Source organism: Fulmarus glacialis, unplaced genomic scaffold (assembly GCF_000690835.1).
Source record: "Fulmarus glacialis isolate BGI_N327 unplaced genomic scaffold, ASM69083v1 scaffold9586, whole genome shotgun sequence".
NCBI classification, from domain to species: domain Eukaryota; kingdom Metazoa; phylum Chordata; class Aves; order Procellariiformes; family Procellariidae; genus Fulmarus; species Fulmarus glacialis.
The window spans coordinates 23,794-50,181 of NW_009218920.1; the positions used below are offsets into that span (position 1 = coordinate 23,794).

The 26,388-nt window shown below is 37.0% G+C and overlaps 1 protein-coding gene across 1 annotated transcript; it reads left to right on the top strand.

The window, feature by feature from the left end:
• Window positions 1-25,986, top strand: LOC104078531 (mannosyl-oligosaccharide 1,2-alpha-mannosidase IA-like; the record flags this gene model as incomplete). The annotated part of the gene is made up of 7 exons (XM_009580192.1): window positions 1-124; window positions 2,462-2,555; window positions 6,647-6,762; window positions 17,960-18,179; window positions 18,992-19,164; window positions 24,034-24,149; window positions 25,445-25,986. Coding segments are annotated over 7 exons (970 nt in total), but the record flags the coding sequence as incomplete, so codon positions are not given.
• Window positions 25,987-26,388: the final 402 nt, after the last annotated feature.

Consider the following 26,388-nt stretch of genomic DNA (forward strand, 5'->3'; position numbering starts at 1 on the left):
TGGAATTGGTCGAAATTGGCCATGGGCCTCTGGCGGCAGCAGCATTTTGGCAGAATTTGGGACTTTGCATCTGGAGTTCGTACACTTGAGCCACCTGTCTGGAAACCCTGTCTTTGCTGAAAAGGTTAGACTGTTCAGTCAAAATCATGTTGTAAAAGATAAATCATGTGTTGGGAGAATAATATCTGTGGGGAGGGTTTTGGATTTTCCTGTGTTGTAAGCATTTGTCACAGGAGGTAGATGTTTTCTAGATGTTTCCCTAGTCACCTTGGCGTGTTTTTGTATTATAAAGTCAAAAATCTGTTCCAAAATCATTGTGATGTATCTCCTTGTATATAGCACTTACTTCACCCCATAAAACATATAATTTCTGTTTATGTTCTAAATTAGTATCACATTAAACAATCAGACCATAGAGCTTTCTTCAGTACTTCACCTAAATGTGGTGAAACAAAAATTGACATTATATTAGGGATAATATGTGATGCACCATGGCTACCTTGTGTGATTTCAGCAAGTTTAGGCTTTAAAATGCTGTATAATATCACTGCTGTCAGTGAGGTCAGAAAGCCCTTCCATTGTACTGACCTTTAAGAAATGTACTTTGAACTTTTTTTTTGGGGGGGGGGGGACCTACTAAAAAATCCTTTGACAAAACAGTTGTTGTGCTTACTAATTCTTCCAAAATTTGATAACATTGTCTTCTGGATACTTTTTATTTACATGAGCTGTGGAAAGCAACTCCTTTTCTCCTTCCCCCAATTCCCACCTAAGCAATTTTGCTTTGCTTTTTGGTGTGTAAATAGTCAGCGACTCCTGTTCTTTATAATACACTGTATCATTTATCTTCTTTTTTTTTTCCCCCTAATTAAAAATTCCATTTGTTTTGGTTTTGTATTCTTACTGCAACTGCCCCATGTTAGCTAAAACTGATATTATCTATCTAATAATCCAATTAATAATGAGATTCCAAATGTTTAGCAGTAGGTTTAAAAGCAATGGTCAAATCTAAAATGAATACTAGTTGTACCAGACTTAAAGGACTGAATGACTTTGCTGCAATACCATCGTCAGCACTAGAATAAACTTTGTGAAACAAACTCCTAGCAATTTTAATGTATTTAGGGGCAAATTTAAAGACAGAGTTTCTCTTAAACAAATCTTAACTGGGGGGGAGGGAAGTGGGGGGTGGCAGCACCCAGGAACAGCCAGAAACAAACTAACTAGATAACTTAACTATCTTTTGACATTTATGGTATAACATCTCTTCTACTAAGAGACAATTAAAGTGTGATGAAAGTGTGTACATTAAAAATCCTAGCTTATGCTTCTCTTCCAAAGTGGCATCGAGCTATAGCTGCAAGATGCTGGAAACCTGTTTACATAAGCCGCTCTTAAAATCCTTTAGAGATTGCGATTTCACAGCCCTCTGAGGCAAGCCATTCCCGGGCTGGTACGCTTGATAAAAAAGAAGAAACACTGGAATAAGCTTTGCATGGAAGTATTTGTAGAAGAATTCATTAAATTAGGTCTAGAACTCGTTGCAGTCTGCATTTGGGCAATGACTGTTAGCAATGTAGTGTCAAGATGCAGAAGGCAGTTTGTGTACCACAACAGAAATCGTTTTGCGGCTTGGTGTAAGCTAATTTATCTTCTTTCTCAGCAGCTAGTTCACTTGATCTCGAGGCATTCAAGGTGTTGTAATGAAGCTGTCAGTACCTTTTTGTTACGATTTCTGGTCTGTGGTGCTCAGGATCTTCATGCTCCCAAGTTGCTACATTTTCTGTGAAAGTTAAAATTCAGTATAAATTATTTCACGTGCTCTGCAATGGATTGTGCTGCTGGATGACTCCAGCTGCAGAGCATCTGGACTGTAATTGTTTCCCCGGGCTTCTCATTTGTAGCGAGCTCCTTAACAGTGCCGGCAGAGCGCTCAGGGCTGCACGATCCCTGCTGGGCAAGCTGGTTGTATGAAGCTCAGTTCCAGCAGTGCTCTCCATTCCAGGCAAAACTGCTTTACAATTCACTTCTGCATCTGAACTAGGTGATAGGCTTAATATTTAATACCATTTCTGATTTGGGTATATGAGGAATATAATGCTGAAGTAGCTGAGCGTAGTTAAGGCAACTAGCCTCCGTGAATTTCGGTATCCTGTGGAGGGGCGAGATACTCTGTATGGCAAGTTCTGGACTTCGGAGCTTGCTTCTCTTGTGTTGTTTCATTACCGACACTTGACACAGAAACGCCAGAGGTTTTGAGGAGCTCATTTACATGATGATGTCAGCTTAGAGGATCTTTTAGAATAGTAATATGATTGCACAGAGATATTCAGATATACGTGTTGAATAAGACTATTTTTTTTATTTTTAGGGATATTTGCACTTTAAGACTTTTGTACCGACACATTTATTTTGGGGGGAAAAATGGATCAGTGCTCAGTGTTTTGTACCCTTCCAATAGGTGATGAATATTCGAAAAGTTCTAAATCGGCTGGATAAACCAGAGGGCCTTTACCCCAACTATCTGAATCCCAGCAGCGGCCAATGGGGCCAGCGTAAGTAGATCACTTCTTTGGTACTATGACCCGCTGTTTGCAGTCGTTAACTTCTTTCAATCACTGTTATGTGTTTTTTGTATATATTAAAGAACTTTTATAGAGTATAAAAACTCATGTTATATCTGAGGTTCTATACAATGTAAAAAATACTAGAAATATTAAAATAATAATCCTACATACTGTATTTTAATGTACTTTTATTTCATCTTTCAGTATGGCTTGTGCAAGCAGGGAAATGTCTGAATATGTATCATTTTGGAAAGGAATTTGTGGGTTACAAAAGTCTTTTATTCAAAAATCAAAAGTGCTCTTTAAAGTAGCTGTTTAAGGAAACATTATCAGCTCGTCTGAATCAAATTCCGTATTTTTAGAGTGGTGTGGCTCCACTGAAGATAAAAAAAAATAGAACAAGTCTTTCCAGTTAATACCAGCTGTGATTTCTGTTGAAGTTTAATGCCAACAGCTGAGGAAGCAAACTAAACAGAACTGTGTCATGGCATTAATCCCCTTGGAACCATTACTGGAGACACCAAAATTAGAAAAAAAAAATGCTTGAAGTATTTGAACTTCTTAGCCCCTTCCTGATGACTGAGCCTTTTCTTCTTGTACGTTGCCTTCTCCGATCTTTATAACATGTTCAAAGCCTACGTAGTCTGCAGGATCACGATTCTAGAGACCCTACTTCTTTTTCCACTTTTCCTACTTAGGTTCAGTCTACCACCGTCCCATTCATGTGACTCAATGTTCTTGTATTTTTTCCCTCCCTACATTATTGAAAGAAAACAAGCAAGATATGCTGTCTTGGTCTGAAAAGACATGGGTAGATGAGATGGTCCTGTAGATTATCTGTGTTGGAGCTGGGTAGACAATACAAGAGAGGGAAAGGACTGGAGAAGTTTTTGAATATAATAGTTTGTTTAGGATGCAGCTAAGGTGGAAGTAAGGTTCTGGAATCCTTATGGGACTGGCCACTGTCTGGATAGATCAGATAATTTTCGCAAAGGCAAAGAACGAGTGTTTTATTGAATAAAATATAGTTTTGAATGCTTTGTGTCACCCTCTGAATTAAAAAGATGTCCAAAAAGGTTGTGCTGCTCAGTTGTATTGTCCCATCAAGGCAAAGGCCATTTCCCTTTATGAATCAGAAGTATGCCCGACATTGTAGAACGCCTTCTGGTCTGCTACACTGTGAGGTTTCCTTCAGGTCACCGTGCCCCAAGGCCTGTGGCAGCTCAGCGTGCATAACCACCGACTCCGGCTGGCATGTTGGTATAAACTCTGACATCCATTTACAGATCTGAGAGATATGGGCCCACTTGTTACCCATGTTGGCATTGTAAAACATTAAAACCTCCCACTGGAAGTGTTGATCCTAGAGCAGTAGGCACTGGGTTTGGTTAGAAGGCCACCTCAGCATCTGTGAGCCAGGTCCTGTTGCCTCCTTCCTCAGCTTCAGTCAGCCACAGAAACTCAGCTTTTTGGTGAGCTGCATGAGAGCAGATCTTTCTAGCGGCTGATGCCGTTAGTGGCTCTGCCTTTTTTATTTTAAAGCAGTCAAATACTTGCTCTGCCTTATGGCCTTTGCCATTTCCCTGTTTTTAATATAATTGTGTCTTATGTACTCCTCGTTCACATCAAATGCCGGGTTTTGTTGGTGTGCACAGAAAAACTTACAGTTTATACCAGCTTTGCTTTCCAGTAGCATGTAGTATTGACAAAGAAATAGCTTCCTGCACATGCAAATGAGGGACACGGATGTTGATGCAGGTCAGCCCCTAGCACGCTGAAGCAGCAAAAGCAAATTTGATCTTGTTGCATCTCTTCCAATTCGGTTGCCTCTGTTCGCAGACACTGATTTATTAATTTTTTCCCATAGTAGAAGATCAGAATGTAAGACTTGAGAGATGTTCTATCTGAATTGCTTTTCTAGGCTGTTTTCAGTTGATTACAACAGGGGGAAAAAAAAAAACCTAGACTCTTAATTGGTAAAGGCAGAAGTATTATCTCTCAAACATCAAGTGGAGAGGGAGGAATAGTTTCTGAACATTTCTTCTCCAGCAATGCTGTAACTGTGAAGGACACTGCTGGATCACTGCCATTGTTCCTGTAAATTCATTTAGCCCTTGTTATTTTGACAGTAAACTGACAGTGATTTGCTGCAGCGTGCGTCAATTGGATTTGTCTACTGCAATAATGTATATAATAACAGGGCTTATTATTGATGAAACTGTGCTTGTGCTATTTAGTTTGCAAATGTCAGAGGTTTCTATGGTAATTTATTTAGGAAACGGTAAAGGTCATTTAAATGCTGCTGTTCAAAGATCAGCCTTCGATCATAGAAAATGTTCTTATTTTTTTTAAGAAGCCTCTTTTCCTTTTGGATCGTGAACATTTAATTAAATAAATGGTGTATTCTTTCCAGAAATTTAATATATCTCATTCAGAAGAGGCGGAGGGGAAAGCCGTTTATAACCCAGGTTTGATGGTACAATGTATTTCCTAGGCAAAGGGACAGGATACATTTGGAAAACTAAATTATTTTTTGTATGTCACAGGCTAGTGGAGGAAAAAGACACTGTTAATAAAGTTTGAATAGAAAAAAGTATATCTTCTACATTTGATGGCTTTGCAACCTATTCAGAAGGTGAAAGGAGGCATTCCATAAAGAGAAGATACTAAGGAGTTTAAAAATAAATTCTCTGTGTTCTTTTGAATTCCACCAACAGAGGCATAACTTTGAAGCTAAGATCAGAGTTAGGTGTTGGGAAGTGTGAGCTCTGTACCACTAACCCTTCTGCATCTCACTTTATGAGCCTGGATTACCCCATGCATGTTTTGCTTTTCTTATGCCCAGAATTTTGTGGTATGACTCACGGACTTGCTGTGTGATATATGTAACCACATCTCCATCCTGGATGTCTTGGGTGGAATTAACGGACCCCTTCCTCACTGTAAAATTGACAGTTATAAATGAGTAGTCCTGGTAAAGCACTTTGAAATCCTTTCACTGAAGACTCGATAAATGCCAAATCCCTTAATGTTACCAGGCAGCAGCAACTTAAAAAAGAAAACCTCTAGCTAGTGATCTTAGTTTAATGGAGCTTAGAGAAACATTTTTAAAATATGTGTATATATATAGTTGTAGTATTTGATGTGTTTAGGGGATCTCTGCTGAAATCATGCGATAGCCCATTAAAATTTTGCCAAGAATCTTTTAGGTTCTTGGACAGCAAGTGAGTGCAACCTCGTGCAAGCAGCGGCGAGCATCGCTAACTTTCACGTCACTGGTGCAACTGACATCGAATGGTCTGACGCGGTTGGTGTTAGTGTTTGCAGGGTCACATCCTAAACATGTGCAGTTGAATAATCACAGCATCTGTAGTACCAGATCATTTCACATAGTAAACGTAGGGCAGAATAAAGCGGTGTGATAGCAATAATCATCTGTAGATATGGCAAAGTCTTTTTTTCCCTTCTAGAACCACTGCTGAGTTCTGAGAGCAGCCAGATGTTCAAAAATGTAATATTATTTTTGAACATATGGGTTGGCATTTTGAAATACCATAGAATAACCTGAAATTCAACTCTGCAGTAAGGAGCTAAAACATTTTTGCCTTTTTTATGAAGTGACTTAAATGGAGCATTAGTGAATAAAAGAGCAAATAAAAACAATGCCTGCATGTTAAGAGGGGAAAGCCTTTATCAAATTAGAGAGCACCTTCCAATTTTTTTTCTTGGTTTTAAAATAAAAAAGAACTTAGGTTAACACATTTTTGTATGGGATAGACTACATGAATTAGATGTTAAACATATAAATTCTTCTTTCTTTGCCATGAACTCTTGTGGCACATTGTGGATATTAAATAACTCTTGCGCTTTAGCCTGATGAAAAAGTTTTAGCAATTGAAGAAATAATCATCTGTATATACCAGCTAAGTTTTTCCTGAGGTTCCAGGCTTACATTTATTAAAGATTGTTGTAGGAAGAGATGCTTAAATGGATTAAATGCGCTGTTGCAAACTGTAATTATATTTTATTGCCCAGGCTGAAGATGAAATTGCTGTTGAATCTCTTCCTTCCCTTTTTAGATCACGTCTCCATTGGAGGGCTTGGGGATAGCTTTTATGAATATTTGCTCAAGGCATGGCTGATGTCGGACAAGACAGATGAAGAAGGCAAGAAAATGTATTATGATGCTGTCCAGGTAAATAAGATATTTAAATCTTTCTTTCCATAGTAATCTGATCTATAATAATCCTAAAGAGACAGGCTCTGGGACAATGTGAGGAATTTATGTCTTTTGCAACCACAGTGTGGGTTTTTTAAAGAATTAGTTTCACTTTTAAAAAGACTTCATCAAATATAAATGCTAGAGGAATACAGATACTGTGGGAATGGGGAGAGTCTTGAAGCATAGCTGGTTTTTTTCCATCTGAAAGACAGTCAGTTCTCTCTAACACTGGAGGAGAAAAGTATAAACTATGCAACAAAAAATGCATCTACAAGTAGCTCTCAAATAGAAGTTCAATTCTTTTTTCCTCAGTTTGCCTAAATATATTCCTTCTGTACTTTTTCCTTATATCCAGGAGGGAGTTCCTCTCTTGTGTTTCGACCTCATATTTCAGCCATTAGAGTATTTTGATTGTGGTCAACACAGGGATCAATATATTATGGTAGATAATTATAAACAGAAATTTAGAATTTCTAAATTTAATTTTCTATTTAGAAAATTAATTTTCTATTTAGAAATTCTTAATATTTAGAAATTCTTCATTTTCTATTTAGAAAATAGAAATTTTTGTTGCACAATGACTTTTTGTTACAAGAGGCATATATTTGCCAGCTTCTGTGAAACAGCCAATTATTCAGATTGGACACAAGAGAAAGTTTTCAAAAATCAGAATTATTCATATTTACATTTCTATGTGGTATTTTATTTATGATTCTTCTAGTCTGTAATTTGCTTTGTTATTGATAGTATTTCCTTAATATACTGGTTGGGGAGAAATAATGGTTTTGTGACACTGGATTGAGACTCCGGAAATATTAAGTTTAAATCCATATTTACAGGCTTTCCTTGCAGTCTTGGGCAAATGACCTATTTTCTCAGTTCTTTGCTTTCAAATATACATAAGAAAGAGGATAATATTACTTTGTTTTTCCTCGTCCTTTCATCTGGTTTGACTGGATGCTCTCTAGGGCCAGGACATTTATCTCATATTAACTGTGTGTAGAATCACAGAATCATGTAGGTTGGAAAAGACCTTTAAGATCATCAAGTCCAATCATTAATCTAGTACTGCCAAGTCCACCACTAAACCACGTCCCTAAGCACCACACCTACACGTCTTTTAAAGTTTTTAAAATCTTGCCAGGGATGTGCCCTCCCCCACTTCCCTGGGCAGCCTGGTCCAACGCTTGACAACCCTTTCAGTGAAGAAATTTTTCCTAATATCCAATCTAAACCTCCCTTGGCGCAACTTGAGGCCATTTCCTCAAGCCTATCACTTATTACTTGGGAGAAGAGACCAACACTCACCTCGCTACAACCTCCTTTCAGGTAGTTGTAGAGCACGATGAGGTCTCCCCTCAGCCTCCTCTTCTCCAGGCTAAACAAGCCCAGTTCCCTCAGTCATTTCTCATAGGACTTGTGCTCCAGGCCCTTCACCAGCTTCGTTGCCTTTCTCTGGACACGCTCCAGCACCTCAATGTCCTTCTTGTAGTGAGGGGCCCAAAACTGAACACAGTATTCGAGGTGCGGCCTCACCAGGGCCGAGTACAGGGGCACGATCACCTCCCTCCTCCTGCTGGCCACACTATTTCTGATACAGGCCAGGATGCCGTTGGCCTTCTTGGCCACCTGGGCACACTGCCGGCTCATGTTCAGCGGGCTGTCAACCAGCACCCCCAGGTCCTTTTCCTCTGGGCAGCTTTCCAGCCACTCTTCCCCAAGCCTGTAGCTTTGCATGGGGTTGTTGTGGCCAAAGTGCAGGACCCGGCACTTGGCCTTGTTGAATCCCTCTTGAATGCGTCAGCCCTCATTTTCTAAATTGAAGTGCAATTTTCCCACTACTCCTGTTAATAGGTTGTCTCACACTTGATGTCCAATGGTTAGATATTTTTTCCAAATTTTCCAATTACATTTATTTATGGCCATTGCTGCAAGCTTTCTGCATCTTAAATATTTCTTTCTCTGGCTGCCTTCATCCCCTCCTCAGTGTATTGCTAGAGAAGTGGCATATCTAAAGGCTGTAAAGAGAGCAGTAACTCGGCCCAGAAGAACTTCACAGGAAGAGGGAGAATCCCTCGCCAGCGCTTCCCAAGCAGCTTGGTTCAGTGCAGCCCGTGATGGCCCCATGGTATCAGAGAGGTAAAGCTGCTGCGATCTGCAGTTTTACCTTTAGGCAGGGTAGTTTACTTTTAGACATTTGGATTGGTTAATTTTTCTTACTGGGTAACAACTGCTCAGAAGATTGTAACAAGAAAACTAGCGATCTCCAGAGAACCCAGCACGTGGAAGTAGAAACAACGGAAAAAGAAGAACAGGCGTTGTGAAGCAGTGCCACAGCAGTTCTCTGCCAGATTTCAACTGCATTCCTGACAGTCAGCCTGCTGCTAGGCTGGTTGCGTGATTAAGGAATGCAGTAACCTTTTGTGGGTATCAAAAGGGGAAAAAGTCATTTCTGGCCTCAGAATTTTGAGTATTCAGACGGAAAATATATAGGATCACTTTTTAATTTTTTTATATTTTTTTTTTTTTTTGGCACATTGCTAACTTTTGAGACTAGCCTTGATATACTCAGTTTGTACTCTGCCAAAGGAAGCTATATGGTTTTGATTTTGTTTTGGGATTTTTTTTTGTATATTTAATTATCAGCATTAAGTAGTGAATATTTTTCAGAGCTGTCGAGATTTCAGCCTTTCAGATAAATAAAACAAATCCGTGTAGACTCCTTTCTCATTGAAACGAGGGAGAGAACAAAGTGTTGTTAGCAAACTGAAAACAATATTGGCAGATAGGCCCTTTTCATCTCCAGAGTTTCATGAGGGTCTATTTAACTGTGGTGACAGTCTGGTGGCTGGTCTGCGCTGATTGCAGTTTCCATCAAGTTGCTTGAAGTGGTTTGCTTTGTGATCGTAGTGATCTTAAAAACTACATAACTAATGTGGACAATGACAGAACTGCAACAACTCAATTAGAATGATTTGTCATACTGGGTAAAGCCAAAAGTATACTAATGAATTGAACATTCAATACTTGAGCACTTCTTGGCGTTGAAGAAAATACGTAAATAGGGCAGGCAGGGTGGTGCAATAGGAGCCCATCTTCAGAATGAAATAGTTGGTGCAGGGGACCCAGCATTCCCACTGCACACATTTTTTTGGGGGGGGAGGTATTGTCTATAACTTAAATGTGTAAAAATGAAGAAATATGTAGTTCATTTACATATTTTGTCAGCTGTCATGTTTAAAATATTTATCACCCAGCTGCACTGGTGTTCTCCACGTAGCGATAGTATAGCTGTATTATGTAGGAACACAAGATTCATTACACGTAACAGATGAGAACATCCAGAGGACTCACTGCTGCTTTTTATTTTCTTCACTGTATTTCCCCTCTTGACAGGAGTTTTGAGGTTCTCTACAACTGCTTACAGAAAGCAGCAAGACTAAAGACAGGCTTCTGCAGATTTTTAAATTGTTAATGATTTTCTTATAACTGCACAATGTCTATATTTTGGACTATAGAAAGTACTTATTAAAATGTTTGCTTGTTTATGGACTTTCAGGAGAAGCAGAACATTGTTAGAACTCTTTAAGGAGGATTTTAACTAGAAAAGTCCTGTGAGAGAAGTTGTCCCCTTTTTGCTCATGGCTTTGCTCTTCTTGTCAGAGCAGTTGTGTCCTTACTACTTGTGCCATTTTCCCTTCCTTTTTTGACAGCAAAAAAGCTTATCAGGAACAATAGATATTTATTCTAGAATATTCAGAAAACACATAATGTAACATTTTGAGAGTCATTTGCTTTGATTCATGCCATTCCATTAATACTGTTTTAAGAATATGAATAAATCTAGCCTTCTGGTAGCAGACAGCATTAAGTACATTTAGTGCAAGAGCATTGGTGCTTTTAGAGACACTAATAGATCTATACAGGGGACAAAAAAAAACATAAGTAGACAGTTTTCCCCTAGAACGTAATCATCTTTTTAGTAATCAGATGGATAGGTATCATAGTTGTTAAATGCTTGCCAACTTTTCCATTTTAAAAACTTAGGCATCTCCATTATAAGCATTCATATTTCATTTCGCATATAATCTTGTCTGTATAACACGTCTTAAGTCCAAAAGCAGTAAGTGCCTTATTGCTTTCAAAACATTTCTTATATATTGTGTTTAAACACATAAAACTTCTTCTGTGTTCAGATTTCAGTTTTGATTTGTAAAGTGCAGTTTAGTAAGCAGTGAGGACCTCAGGATAAGAAGATGCTACTTTTCTTTGGCAGAAGTATTTAAATGAATTGTAACAAGGGCTTGAACTTCCTATTCCATCCTAGTTTTTCTGACTGTATGCTTTCACATGATTTATGCATCTTGTACTACATATTTAAAACCTGTATGAATGATACTTAAGAAAACAGAATCAACTAATAAATATAAAGTTTAAAAAAAAAAGTGCAATGTTTTTCTGCCATCTCCAAAACAGCTGTAAAAATGCAACAATGCAAATCTTAAACTTTTCATAATAAACTAATTGGTATTTTGGATAAAGGATAAATTTTATGAATTATGAAGATTGCTGAAGAAAAGTATTGCATTAGATCAACTCAACAGAGAAAACATGAGGGAAGTAACTTAAAGTCAAGAAAACAGGCAATTGACTTATAAACTCACAGCATGCAAAACCACAGTAACCCTGGCCTGCCTGCTGTGTGCTGTTTCAAAGCAATAAAATGTATTGGTGCAAGCCGTAAATATTAAAATAAATAAGTAAGCAATTGACATTATACATCTTTGAATTATTGGAAATATCACGTGGTAGAATTCTCTTTCATACTCACTGTTGCTTCAAATCGTCAAAACACTGTTTATGAAGAAGATTCCTAGGGGAAGAAAAATATATTAAAAGTTTGGACTGAGATAATTTATAGTGCTTTGTTGCAAAGAAGCCTGCAGAGTTGTAATTTTCCCCAAAACAAACATTATAAACCCTGGAAATTTAAAACTAGGATCGTATTTTTGAAGTTTCAAATTTATTAAGGTATGGAAATCTGTAACTATGACTTGCAAGACAGTTTTATCTCCAGCTACAGTGACGTCTTGAGGTGCAAAATGAAACACCTATTTTTTGTTGTTAAAACAGCAGTCATTGAAATTCATTAATCATACTTAAACCATTATTGTAAAAGGAGAGGTAAAATGCCTAAGTGCTAGAGGAAGTAGAGTTGCAGTTTTACATTGCATTTTGAGGTTTGTAATTTGTTATCCCTGCTCCTTTAGCAGAATTAACTTTTTTGTGGCGTGTGTTTATTTTGAATTGAGCAACTTTGAGGTGCAGAACACTTTTCCTGAGAAGCCTACATCTGTGCTCTGTAGGCATCTCTGTTCATATTTTTATTACCTGTTAGCATAATCCACCAAGAGAATACCCTCTGTTAAAAATAAGCTTGTTGATTGGGTTTTTTAACTTATTTGAACGGAGAGATGACTTCAGTTCTGTATCCTCTATGTTTCTCTATGAGCAATCCTGTTCAACCTCCTAAACAACTCAAAGAGTAAATGAAGGACTTCCCAATCACAAAATCAAGTCAGGGTTTGAGGAAGGGGGGTGGTGAAGGCAGCATTTAAGCTGTGTGAAAAGCTTAAAGGAGTGAAGAACTGAACAAAGGAAAATGGGTGTTTATTAGGAGGGACCAAGTTCTGCTTAATTTTGAAAGGGTAAGAACTGGCAGTATAATATAAAGGTTAAGGAACAGGCTGATAAGCAGAGAACACAAAACATATAACCTTAAGAAAGGGGGCAGGAGGGGGAGGAAATTGGGGGGAAAAAGGGAGAAAAATTGAAGAGTTTCTCTTTTGTGCTGTCAATAACAGAGATTACACACCCATGCAATGTGCAATCCTGTGACCTAAACAATTCATAATGTCTCATTCACTGCAGTTCTTCCAATGTGCCAGATAGGCAAGGGCATAATTTTAACATGTGAACTCATGAGGAGGATGCCAGGAGTAATACAAGGTGCACTTGAGTCACAATTCAAACCGTAAAAGGGACTGTTAGTGTTTCTAATTGACTGCTCAAGCATTTTTACAGTTGTTGTATGGAAAGAAATAATTGCCCACAAGATGGAAAAAAAATTAATTTAGCTAAAGGCTTTATTGCAGTGAGGACTGTAAGCAGAGCCTTACATAAAAGCACAAAAAAAAAAATTGCCAGGAACTGTATCAGCCGTAAAAGTCAGTCTGGCCGTAAGAGCTTGCAGGTACACTACAAACCACATGACATATCAGCTTTATATCTAGTAAATTTATTTCTTTAAATATCAGGCAAATGTTGTTTATTTTCCTTTAGTTTCCCTTCCTCCCTCTCCTTTTTTGTCCGCTACAGTCTAAAGTCAGGTTGTCTCAATATTTTTTTTTTGTCACTCCCAGGTAGCATCTGCTATTGCTCCCTTTGGGAACATACATTTGCAGCCACTTTTTCTTTGCAACCTTTTATGTTGCACGGTCTCTCTGCTTTAGCTTGATGGAAAGAAAGAAATTACTATTTGAGTTGCAGAAATATATTCTGGAAAACAGTAAATTTCATTAAATTTCCATTTACTTAAAAGAAAAACTGTACCAGCTCCAAACAATTATCCATCAATAATGTATTTTCAACTAATCAAAGACCACATTCTTCTAGCTTGTTTGATTCTTTGCAGATGTTGTATGTTGGTTTATACTGAGAATAATCATTATAGTAAAATGAAATAATAATCTCTATAGTGATAAATATGACACCACTTGATTTGCAAGTAGAGCAGGAAGGAGTTATTCATAGGTGGGGACCAACTTGTAATAGAGCTGCAATTCAAAGAAACGTGTCCCTTTTTTAAGTGTGCAGATAATTATATCAAAACAAAAGTAAATTGATTCTAAGTAGGAAATCTAAAATAAACTCTACCAAACAGAGCTTTTCACTTGGGTGGATCTTTGTCACCATACTACCTAGTCTCCTTTCATAATAACTTGTTTTAATAACTTGAGTTCCCTGCCAGAGCTGTGCCCACAGCACTGCAGATAGCAAGTAGCTATTTCACCATGGGATTGTAACCCTACCTTTCCATCCTACTGCTCAAGTTCAGAGACCCTTATTATATCTTCGTTTAAATTGATAGTATTTCTTGCTCATCCTAGTACTTTCTCAACTTTGCGTTCAAGTTTTTTTATACTTAAAACAATTGCCAGTTCCAGCTAGTGATTTAATCCTGCTCTGGACCTCAAGCTTATTTAAAAATGAATGTCTTTCAGAAAGTTCAGTCCAGCCTGACGGTACTTACAACCTTTGTGAAACTCACTGAAAAATATTTTGATGTGCTGCTCACAGAAGTACATACCACTATATTATAGCCAAAAAAATATTTAAAATGTGAATGGCAGTTTTGTGAATTTCCAATAGATGGATGCTAGATGGCATTTTGGCGGTTTGCGTATAGATTCAAAATTGATAATTGAAAGAGTACTGATTTTTGTTTATTGTTTACTTTGAAAATATTTTATTATACTAATGCATTATACAAATGCATTATACAAACATTATACATTCCAGAAATAGTGCTTTAACAATATTTGGAAGTAAATTCTGAAATTAAACTATAGTTAAGTTGGACTTGTGGGGAAAAGGAAGGTTTTACCACATCTTAACGCTGCAAATACTGTTATTGATACAGGAGTTCAAAATTTCAGTGAATACATTCATCAGTAGTTAATGTTGGGGAGTTTCTTTTACATGTTCTACTCATGCAGGTTATACTTTTTTTTTTTTTTTTTACAATCAAAAGCATTTACATTTTTGAGGCTTTCTAAATATGCTGATTTTTTATAATAACTTTTTTTTATGTTGAGTTCCTGAAACAACTGGAACACACCTAACAAATTCATTATAATCTGACACTTCAATGCCATGCTGGAATTATTCCATGCTGGAATTATTCCATGCTGGAATTATTCCAAACTTCATGCAACTTTGATACTGCAAATTCGTTAGCAACCCTTTGGTGAATGTTGTTTCAGGGCAAGCGGCTAGTCTCTCTGTTCTCAGTCGGAGGGTAGATGAATAGTGATGAGAGAAGGGAAACCTATTTCTGATGAAAACAGTTTGTCTAGCTCAGAACGAAAATGGCCCATGAAGAAACTTCTCAGATTTAGTTGAAGCTTTTGCCAGTCACACTGCAAGCTCCCTGGCAGTGGTTTGGTGAGCTCTGCTGGTGCACCACCCAGTAGCCGAAAAAGAGCTACCAGCCTTCTGGGAAGAGACACTCCTCTGCCTTTCATGCTTTACGAAAGCTGTTCGGTTGAGGTCAGTTTGCTTAAATCATGTAACTTCTACAAACTATTACTTCATAAGCATATAACTTCAAATAAAGTTTAGACTTTATCAAGTTACAGTATTTGTTTTCCTGTCTTCCAGGAAGACATGTTGAGTGCTGATGGACTTGCAAGTTCGGCACACTTGGGCTTATGGCTCCTGAAGGTTATTTGTACATATTGAAGGTTATTTGGATTTCATGTCTACATAGAAATGATTAGTTTCCTAGCATGCCATTAATAAAGGTATATACATTGGTATAGGTATTATCTAGCACTCAGGGACCCATGATTGTACAAAGTATGACAATTTGAGAGTCTGTAATATATCAAATAATTACCTAATAAAAATAGCTTTAAATAAGACGCTTATATAATAAAAATAACTTTTAATAGGCATATGTACTAGTTCTTAATAGGACTCATTTATAAATCCAAGATGATTTGCTTTACTAAACATGAATAATTAATTTGGAAATATATTTTTATTTTGTGACATTCTTAGCATCAATTAACATCAATTTGTTAGTTTCTTAGTTTGTTAGAATAATCTTAAAATTTCCCAAGTGGAAGTCATCTTTTTTCAGCCTGAACTTTAATTTTGAGCCAAAAGAGGGGGAAAAAACTCTGAAAGACTAATTGATATTGCAAAATTCATTTTCATACTGCAACTGGTCTAGTTAACCATAGTTCTGAAGGTGCATGATTACTGTTATTTCTGTCAGGTACAGTAATACTTCATTCTGTCTTTCATTAATTCTTTACTAAAAAATAGCAATATAGGCAAATTTAGTCATCAATCTATTTTTATATTGGTTTATTTTTTAAATAAATTCTGACTCAACAGCTAAGTGACCAGTAGAGTTATCAACTATTGCCAGAATTGTTGATTTGGTGAGATGGGGATACCATGCTGAAAGGTTTAATGAAATATCATTAAATTAAAAGTTTTTCATTTCTGAACTCAATTTTAGGTAGCTTAATTTTTAGAATGCCTAAGTAGTCTGAAAGCCATTTCCCACAAAATTGTTGTATGTTTTTAACAATAAGGCATCCTATTATAAAATATGAAGTGTTTAATAAAAATTTGAACAGAAGGATTCTGGAAGTTTTCCAATTATTTCTATCTTCTCATAAATTTTGGCTGTTTATGCATTAATACATTTTGTAGGAGGTTCTTTGAACCCTGTTCTGTCAATTCTTTAATTATAAATTCAAATATTTTATACCCAAATGAGCACAAAAGACATGTTTTAACAAACATTCTTTTTTTAAAAAGTACCTAGATGTTCCTTTACTAGTTTCCCAATCTGACAGAAAAGCTTTTTTATATGCACTTGGAATACACGACCACCAATTAGCTTGACACCAACTCAGCCTCTGTAATTCTTTTGTCTTCCACAGTGGGGTCTGTGGTTTGGATGCTTAAGGAGACTGTTTTCCCTCCTTTCCCCTTTCATATATAATTCCTCTTTTTATAGGTTCAATTATGCAGGTTTGTTTAAAGTACAGGAATATTCATTATTTACTGCGGCTTTGAAATTTAGGTATGCTTTTCAGTAGGTACTAGTGCTAAAAACATACAGTCAAGGAGGAAAGAAAGGGATGGAGGTGTTTTCTGAGCCAATAATGGGTCTAGAGGTGGGCAGAAAACATCCTTACTAAGTGCTTTGCACTAATATTAGTGGAAAACAAAGTGCAGTTTTCAGTGTTACATTCCTGGCACAAAAAAACTACTTAGTAAGTAAAACTTGTGCAATTATTTTGCTGATGCTTGCAGTTTAGAGAAGATTTTTCATGCTTATAAAAACAACCTTTACAGACGTTTAAATGGGAAGAAAAAACTACAATCAATACCTTCTCTTTATAACACTTTTTTTTTAATCCTGGCTTTTTTGTTAATAGTTCTCTGTACTGATATTTTATTCATGGTTTTTCTCTTGTATAATGCATGTTGAGTACTGCTTCTGGATCTTATGATTTCAATAGAATAAACCAGAGTACTGCTGGATAACTGAATGTATGATAGCGTTGTTCGTCTCCTCTCCGTTACCCTTTAAAGAGTAATAGCTTACTTTCTGTGTGGGCTTCTAATTAATGTGCTCTTCTGCATTTCTATTGTTTTAATTCTGTTCCTCTCATAAGGGAAGGTTTTCCTGGATTTCGTAATCAGTGACCATACATTGCTAATGGCACCAACTTCTAATTTTCTCTAGGAGATTTGTATGGTTTTATTCTGCTTAGGGTTTTTTCCAGTCCCTATTCTTGATTGATAACTACAGAGGAATTCAGTCTGGGGGGAAAAACTCATTGGACTTTGGGAATGCCATATAGACTCAGAGGCATAACATCATTCAGTGCACTCACTGAGTCAGGCGTTTTGAATATGAGCTATGTCTGCATATAATTGACATGAAATTATATCAATAACCACATCCTTTTAGTCAGAATTACAATGGCAAGTATGGAAGCTGAAGTTATGGCTAATCACCATTAAAAGTGAAATAATCTGAAACTGCTGAAAGTAGAAAGGGAAAGAAATAAAGAATTTTAAAATGGAATTGTATTTTTTAGGTCTTTCCAATATTTTAATAAAATGTACTTTGCGTAAATTGCTCAAAGCTGTAGCAAAATTAATCGTCCTTGCTGAGGTATGCTACTCTGTGTTGGTTTGGCTGCACTTTGAGGTCATGCTAGCTCATATTATCCATTTTACTTTATAAGCAAAGGCAATATGGAGAAAAACCAACCAACATACAAGACAACTTTGTCTTTGTCCTTCATGCTTTACCAAATGGTACCAAAGGGTTTGAAATCATGTACTGTTGCAGGCCATAGAGACCCACCTCATTCGCAAATCAAGCGGGGGGCTGACATACATCGCTGAGTGGAAGGGTGGACTGCTTGAACACAAGATGGGACACCTCACTTGTTTTGCTGGAGGGATGTTTGCTCTTGGAGTAGATGGAGCACCTAATGACAAGACGGGCCATCACATCGAGCTTGGTGCTGAAATTGCTAGGACTTGCCATGAATCCTATGATCGTACAAGTAAGTACTGTCGTGCAGAGTTTAGTTTCACAGTTTGACTTTGTGAAGGCAACCATTGGTATTTTTGCGTAACGCTGAATGAAAGTTGTATGATGGTGAGAACTCTTCATCCTCTCTGAGCAAATGCTGCTTTGCTCTAAGAGTAACTTTAAGAATGGCTGCTCTATTTTATAAATAATTTCTGTGCACCTAAATCATATGTACTCACTCTAGTAATTAACATGACAGCTTTTTTTTTACTTTTCCAATTTCTGTATAGCTGAATACAAATAAGAAAGGGAGCCTATTCATTTATGCATCAATATAGCTATTAATCATGTTTTATGCACAAAAAATTATTTTATTCTCGGTTCTGTTGGTACAATGCTGCAAACAATAGAATTGCACAAAGAAAGTGGATTTCTGTGCAAGAAATTTCTTTGGATTCTTTCATCTTCTTATAAAAATAACCCTGACAGTATTTCAGGTCCCAGAGTGTATTTTCCAGTTTGATATAGAAAAGTAAATATCCTCGTCTTTTAAGCAAAATTTCACATGTTGCTAGTTATATGAAGTCTTCCAGAATGCAAATGTTAGCATCACTGTTCAAACTGGAACTGCTCTTTAAGGCATTAATGAAGAACAGCTCTCTCCTACTCTGAATTATTTACCAAATATTAAAAACAGGAGGTGCGGCAGTATCTTTCAGAAATTGTATACTTTTTGGGTAACTTGCCTTTATGCCACATGAAAGGATAGTTGATTTGGTAGGTTACAAAATTTGAAACCTTTTTAAATGCCTTTATTTTAGCATGTCATTTTATGTTGGCTAGGCATGAAACTGGGACCAGAAGCCTTCAGATTTGATGGTGGTGTTGAGGCCATTGCTACAAGACAAAATGAAAAATACTACATCCTACGACCAGAAGTCATAGAGACCTACATGTACATGTGGCGGCTCACTCATGACCCAAAGTACAGGCAGTGGGGATGGGAAGCTGTAGAGGTAATATTCCTCTGGACTTTTTTCTTATTAAATCCTAATATCTTGTTAAGTGAGCTATTGAATGATATCTGGATATTGTTTAGCAGTTGGAGAGTAAATATTTATTTTAAATCAGTAATATCAACACAAATTTCCAGAGATTCATTTACTAAATAGATGAACTAAGATCATTTCGACAAAACGTCCTGTTTGTCAGTTTGCCCAACACCTCTTGTTTCTAGGAGAGTATGATTATAACTTTCTTGGATGGGCCTATGCTGCTAGTTGTAGAAGGTTGCTCTATACTAAGGGAAGAACATGTAGACTTGCATCGTGCAATTTCTCATCCCCGAGGGACCCTACTAGAGAGCTGTTTCTGGGTTATGACTCCATATACCTGGCTGCGACATGACATCCGCCAGTTACCTGGCTCCCGCAACAGCAGCCAAGATCTGTAATTCCATTCAATGTTCACTGTGTGAGATACTGAACGTATCTCATATGTTGTGCAAATGTTGTTGAGTGTTGTGAAAAAAGAGCGTTTCAAGTTTGGTAATTAGGTATTCTTGAAGTATGAAATTTATGATAAAATCTGCTTTCCATAGAAGAATAGCTGCTAGCGTTACTACTACTCTATAACTCCTCCTTGTTTGAATATTCACAGCAATTCCATATCTGCAGTCAACACTGTATTCAGCTAGGTAGACTGTAGTTATTTAGGACATTTTATTTGCCTACCTCAGGTGTCGGCTCTATCGGCCTGGAAACAATATGCTTCTGAGTTAATGATTCCAAAGCAATTTTTTTTTTTTTTTAAGACCTCTAATTTAGAGTGCTGTTCCCTTACTTTCTTCTTCGCTAACATCACCCATAGGCACACATTTTACTACTGGAATCTTCCTAGGCAGATTAAACTTGGAATATTTACAACGGCTGTTTACAGAAGTCATCCCACCAGGCTTCAGCAATGCCAAGTGTTCCTTCTCCAGGAGATGTTTTTCCTGACTCGCTGCTGCTCACACTGATAACATTGTTATAAACAATTGAAATGTTTTCTTTGCTATTATTCTTTACCCTTTTGGTTCAGTTTGTGTTGATTGCAACTTTGTACATTCATTTACCTTCTTAGCGCTCCCCATGTGTTCCTTGTTTAACATCCTTGTGGTTACTCTTGTCTGGCTCTAACTTAGTGGGGTAGAGCCCATGTGTGGGAGATGCAGCTGGTCCCATTCTGCACAGGCCCATCTTCCACTGTCCTAATGTGCAGCTGCGTGTTTCACAAAAACAAATCTTACAGCTTCACAGAAGTTATACAGTCAGTTGTAGGTTTCAAATCTTTTTTTCTTTTTTTTTTTTTCCTTTTTCCTTGGTGTTTATAGCCTGTACAGCTCCACCTTTTTGTTCCAGCACGTGTCATGATAGCTTACCACAACTATTTCATAAATTCTGCTTCCTCTTGCTCCAGAGAGCACCCAGTCACTCCACCCTTTTGTTCTTGGGGAAGTCCCTGACCACTGACTATAGTTGGTTTAATTACCAACATATGTTGCACGAAGAGGAAGCTGAGATTGAAACAAGAAAAAAAGGACAACAGTCAGACCATTTGTTGTTGCCCAAAAAAGTTGTTCTTCAGGTGTTTCATGTCCATTTTCAACTCATGACACTGGCAAAAAGAACTCATTAGGTTTGTTTCCCAGTGCCCTTACAGTAGAAAAGGAGGCTGCTCTATAGGTCATGACTTCTAAACTCTCCAACAAGTCTATTAATTCTTTCTCTAACTTTTGTAGACTAAAAACACGCTCTAGCCTTTCCATTTTTTCCTTTGGAAACTTGCTTTGCTGCTTTAATTTGAGTCCAAGATCATCTGTATGTACTTCAGCAGTTGCAGAGTTGCAGTTATGACCGACAGCAATATCCACTGTTACTGAGTCAGAAAGGTTTTATCAGCTTAGCTCTTGAAAGTCTCCCTTTCTGCATTATAAATGCAGCACATATTTTGAATTCACAGCACTTCTTTTGTTTTTTTCCTTTATAATACTTTGAGACTGTCAGCCAGTTTTCACTCTGTTTGATATTTTCCATTACTCTAGCATAACTGATCTCAGCCACCCTCATTTTCTGAGAACTACTAATTTAAAATGTGTTTGATTGTTTCTTCCCACCCACTACTATCCCGCTGTCAATGTGAACATCACTGTACTCTGAAACTGGAGGTATGGGCACAAAAGGCCATTACTGCCAGTGGAAGGAGGGTGACACTCTTTACTGAAAGAGTGGTCAGGCCTTGGAACAGGCTGCCCAGGGAAGTGGTTGAGTCACCATCCCTGGAAGTATTTAAAAGACGTGTAGATGAGGCGCTTAGGGACATGGTTTAGTGGGCATGGTGGTGCTGGATTGACGGTTGGACTCGATGATCTTAGAGGTCTTTTCCAACCTTAATGATTCTATGACAAGCAAGAGCCTTTTTATCGTACTAATGCCGCACATGAATGTCCTGTTCCTTTAGTTAAGTGGAAAGTAGCTTTGAGGGGTAAGATACTTCACATTTGCATCAAGTAGATACCACCAGATGGCTAACATGGAGCAAGTTAACCTCTTAGTTTCCATCATGGCAGTGTGTTCAGGTGCCTGTATGGTATCTCCCTACAATGAACTCATAAAGAAGGCTCTGACTACATGTTAGAGCACGTAAACGCAAATGCAATTTGCTTTTATTTTACCTCACCCTGTTTAGAATGCAGATGTTTCCTTGAATAATAGCCTTATCCTTCAAGTTCAAGTTCTCCTTCTGCTGTGCCTTGGAAAACATAATCTTGTGTTTGATGTTGAAAATCCAGACACATATTCAGTATTTGGAATTCATTGCAGGTTGAAGTAGATGAGAGGGAAGGAGTACCAGCCAGGGGAAATTACTTGTTTAAACTTAAGTATATTTGTCACTTAGTAAAAGTGTCCAGGAAAATTAAAGAACCTAAAGACACATAAGAAAAGACAAATAGGCCTGTTATATTTTAAAGGATCTCTCCTGGAGAAAAACTCCTTTTAAATATACAATAGGCAGCTTACTCCCCAGTGAAAACTATGGAGAGCCTGACATGCAAGCTAAATATATGCAGATAGCTACAGGGACTCCAGCAGAAACAAGGACGTTTAGGATATCTACTCACAGCAAAACACAGATCTTGAACAGCCTTTAGAGCAGGTGGAGGTGATGGATACCTCAGTAATTATTAGTGACTTTTAATCCCATCTCTCATCAGAAAATGCTTATTCTGCCTGTTTGCTTTAGACTTGTCTTCTGCCTTCTTCTCATAGCTTTTTGCCATATGTGGTTTGAAATGCAGCATCTTTCCCACTGTAATCTCTTCAGTGATATTTGTAATAACTTGAGAAATGGAGGAACTAGTTGTCTTCCATCTCTCTGTTGGGGGTTTGATAAAGCTCCAGGTATTTCTGCCTGAAAGTTTTTGCTCCGATATCTGTCTCCACAGCAAGCATCATGTTTCAGAGTACTGTGGTCCTTAGTAAATATAGTAATCCATCATGCTTACTGTCATTTTCATTGTGAGAAGTTATTTAGGGCTAAAGAGTATTTTCTGGATTTGTTTTTGAATAATGAGTTGGTTTAAATAAAATCATCTTAGATTCTCTTCACTCCTTTATTATACTGTATGATACCAGAGAGTTATTATAAAACAGAATAAGAAAAATGAAGAAGCAAAGAATACTTTTGACCTTGTTAAATAAGCCAATTATAAAGAAAAAAGATGAATTAATATTTTTAAGCAAAGCAGTGATAAGAGAGCTAATATTCAAATAAAGTATTGGATAGCAGTCTATTTAAAGAAGTTATGGCTCATATATAGCCATATAGGTACCATGTTTCTAATGCAAACACCTGTCTAAAATAAAGAAAAGTGGCAAAGTTTATTAAATAGTATAATTGTATACCTTCTACACTTCCAGCACCAGGTACATGGTTTTTGCCCTTCTGTATACACCCTTCATCTGATCTTTTTTCTCCTTCAAAATGAGCTGATCATGTAGAACATTCCTGTGGGCAGAAAATAAATTGTATTTTTAGGTGTAAAATAGGAATCAATATCTGTTTTACACCTTTTAACTGAATACACAGTTTGGAAATTAGTTAGAGAAAAACACATTCTTATTCTTACATCTAAAACATGTTGCGTTAAGCCCAGCCACATACTAGCTTTCCATCTACTCCTGTGTAACAGACAAAGCTTTTTCAGAAAGGTATCAAAGAAAAACAGTATCTACTGCAGAAAAGAAATTCAGTCACAGCCCAATATCAGAGGTTTCCCATTGAAAAATGAAATAATTGCAAAGAGAAACCAAACAACTTACAGAGAAAATGGAGAGTTGCCTTTCCTTTTTCGAAGTTACTTACAGGAGGTAAGGAAAAGACTGGTCTTTATCACGGCATTCACTCCTATCACAGTAATTTTTAAGCACTAGAATATGACCAAGAAAGGTATGTGTGACACGACCTCTGAAGGCTGATAGACAAGCCTGTGAGAGAGAGACTACTGAACTATTGTTATTCCTATTAAAAAGAGGAAAAAGGAAGTAAGTGAAAATCCATATATCTTTACATCCATATATCCATATAGCTTTCCTTCTGAAAACTGGTTTGTGTTCACTTCTTTTATTAATTTATCATTTTGCTTCTCTTCCTAAATGTAAAATTGGATACGTGTGCCCATGTCTTTTTAAAAAGCATTTTCTGTCTAGAGCTTCGTCTAGTTTTCATCTCTTTATCCAAAAAAATGTGACCTTTTTTGGGCTAGTTTTATTGTCAAACAAAGGAAAACTGACAGATGATTTATTTTGTTAATACCACTGTCTTTCCCCCCCGCCCCCCTTCAGGCACTGGAAAAACATTGCAGAGTAGATGGTGGCTACTCTGGCATTAGAGATGTTTATAACAATCATGAAAGCCATGACGATGTGCAGCAAAGTTTCTTCCTTTCAGAGACGCTCAAGTAAGTTAAGCAAGTTGACTTTCATTAATATGAAGTAGTTCTATGTATCATCTTTACAGATGTATTTATTAGTAGTACCCTTGACATTCACGTAACAAAATCTGACTGAAATAGTAGAGCTTTTCTTAGGTGACGGGAAGCCAAATTGCCTTTTTTTTCCTTCTATATCAATAAACTAAATTCTATGACTTCTGGAAATTATCTTTACTTCTGATAAAGGTACTTGATAGTCTTTGTTGAGAAATTATGTCTCCTAGCTTTGATAGGATCTAATTATATATGCCAACGCTAGTGAAACAAAAAGAAGTCAACTTGCATGGTAAGCTCGCACTGTCTATTAAGAGAAAAAACAAAAGCTTTCATTATCAATTACTGTCTCCTAAGTTTTTAATGAAATAAAGGAAGTTTTGTCTTGGTTTCTTCACTTTTTTTTGTTTGGTTGGTTTTTTTGCTGTGCAAGAAAAGGTTGCAAAGACCAGGAAGAAGCAATTGTGCAATTTCAACAGAAAGTGTAATACTCAAGTAAATGAAATAACATAAATACATTTATATACATATTGGCATTTTTTGAGATAATGCACTGCCTCTACTATACCTTTTAAATTGGCCTATCAGAATTAGATCAAGAAAAGCCTTCAGGGAAGGATGGTGATTGAGAAAAAATAAAATTTCATTTGCTAAGCAGACTTCAATAATCATGCTACAGTAGCTACCACCTTGTATTATGACAATAAATAAAATGTCGGATTTGTTTACTGGTTACTGCTGGGTTTAATAGACCCTGTCTTAGTAAATGGCTGCCCAAGCTACTGGTCTAGCGCTAGTTTTCTTCTTTAAAAATCCTAAGCCAGAAGTTGTTCTCAGAAGTAAGACAGGATTGGACTACAATATCTTCCATTCCTACACCTTGATATATGTGGACATTCAGGAGGAAAAAAATTACTACGGTTGTATATTATCAAAACAATATGTAATAAAATTACCGAGGATGAAATGGAAGTGAAGTGAACTGATATTTAACCTTGATAGCCTAAACTACTTTGTTCTCTATCAGGATAGAGGCATTCTTTTGTTGGTCTCCAGTTGCTGTTGTCCTTGACTCCAATCTGAGTTGAGAGTAGTCCCAAAGTTTTGTGCTAATCATTGCAATGCTAGGACTTACTGGTGTTTTGTGTTTGGTCAGCTGTTTCCATAGATACGTTTATCTAGGGAAATCAGGTATTTATGTCTTCCTGAAAACTATTGTAGTTTCACTTCCCTGATGTGGTCACGTTTCCTGCTTTTTTTCTTGCCAGGTACTTGTATTTGCTGTTTTCTGAAGATGATCTTCTTCCATTTGAACACTGGGTCTTCAACACAGAGGCTCATCCTCTCCCTGTTCTTCACAAAGACGATGGGAATAAAGAAGAAAACCAGAAATAGATGAAGATTGTTATACTTTGTTTCATTCCTTATGTTTCTTTCCAGGACTTGGGCACATGATTTGGTTTTAAATTCCTGATTTAAATTTTTAAATCAAGTGTTTTGCAGTCTGTTTTCTTTAACAGTAAGTATTTATGAATGGACCCCAACTGATTATGATAAAACTTCATTCTTCTTATCCAGCTGAACCACTTCTTAGAAGAGAAATAGGACATCTCTCCAGATTTTGTTAGGCTGCAGTGTCATCTTGGCCAAAAAGAGCAGGGAGTCTGCATGTTACTTGTTTCCTGTTACGCTTTTAATTTGACTGCAAAATTCTTTTCTCCTCTGTGAGGAGATGTCTGCTTTAAGCTGTAATATTTTGCCATGTTGCAAAAAGCCATATTGAATTAAGTATAAAGAGCTTTTTTTCTTTTTTTTGGTTCTATGTTAATTTGTTTTGTGTGTCATCCAAGACAAATATTGTGACTGTGACATCCTCTTCTTATGCGGGTCTATCTTGGTAAAGTATCTGATGTATTTCATTGTCAATGAAGTCTACATAGGAATATTTTCATCTCATGCAGACACGACTCTGAAACTGCAGTATACATTGAAGTTAGACTAAACTAGTTTCTATGAATTTAGCACATTAGTTAGCGGACCTTAGTTTTTCAGGTTTTGATTAGAATATTGTAATAGAATAAATTGTTTCCTCCCTTTTCTAAGTGGTGTTATTCTCATGTCTTTAGTCAGGCTGCTGTGGAGTAAAATAAGATAGTCATTTCTGATTAAGAAAGGGAGTCTTACCTTCTTTATATATTTAGTCCAGTAGCTT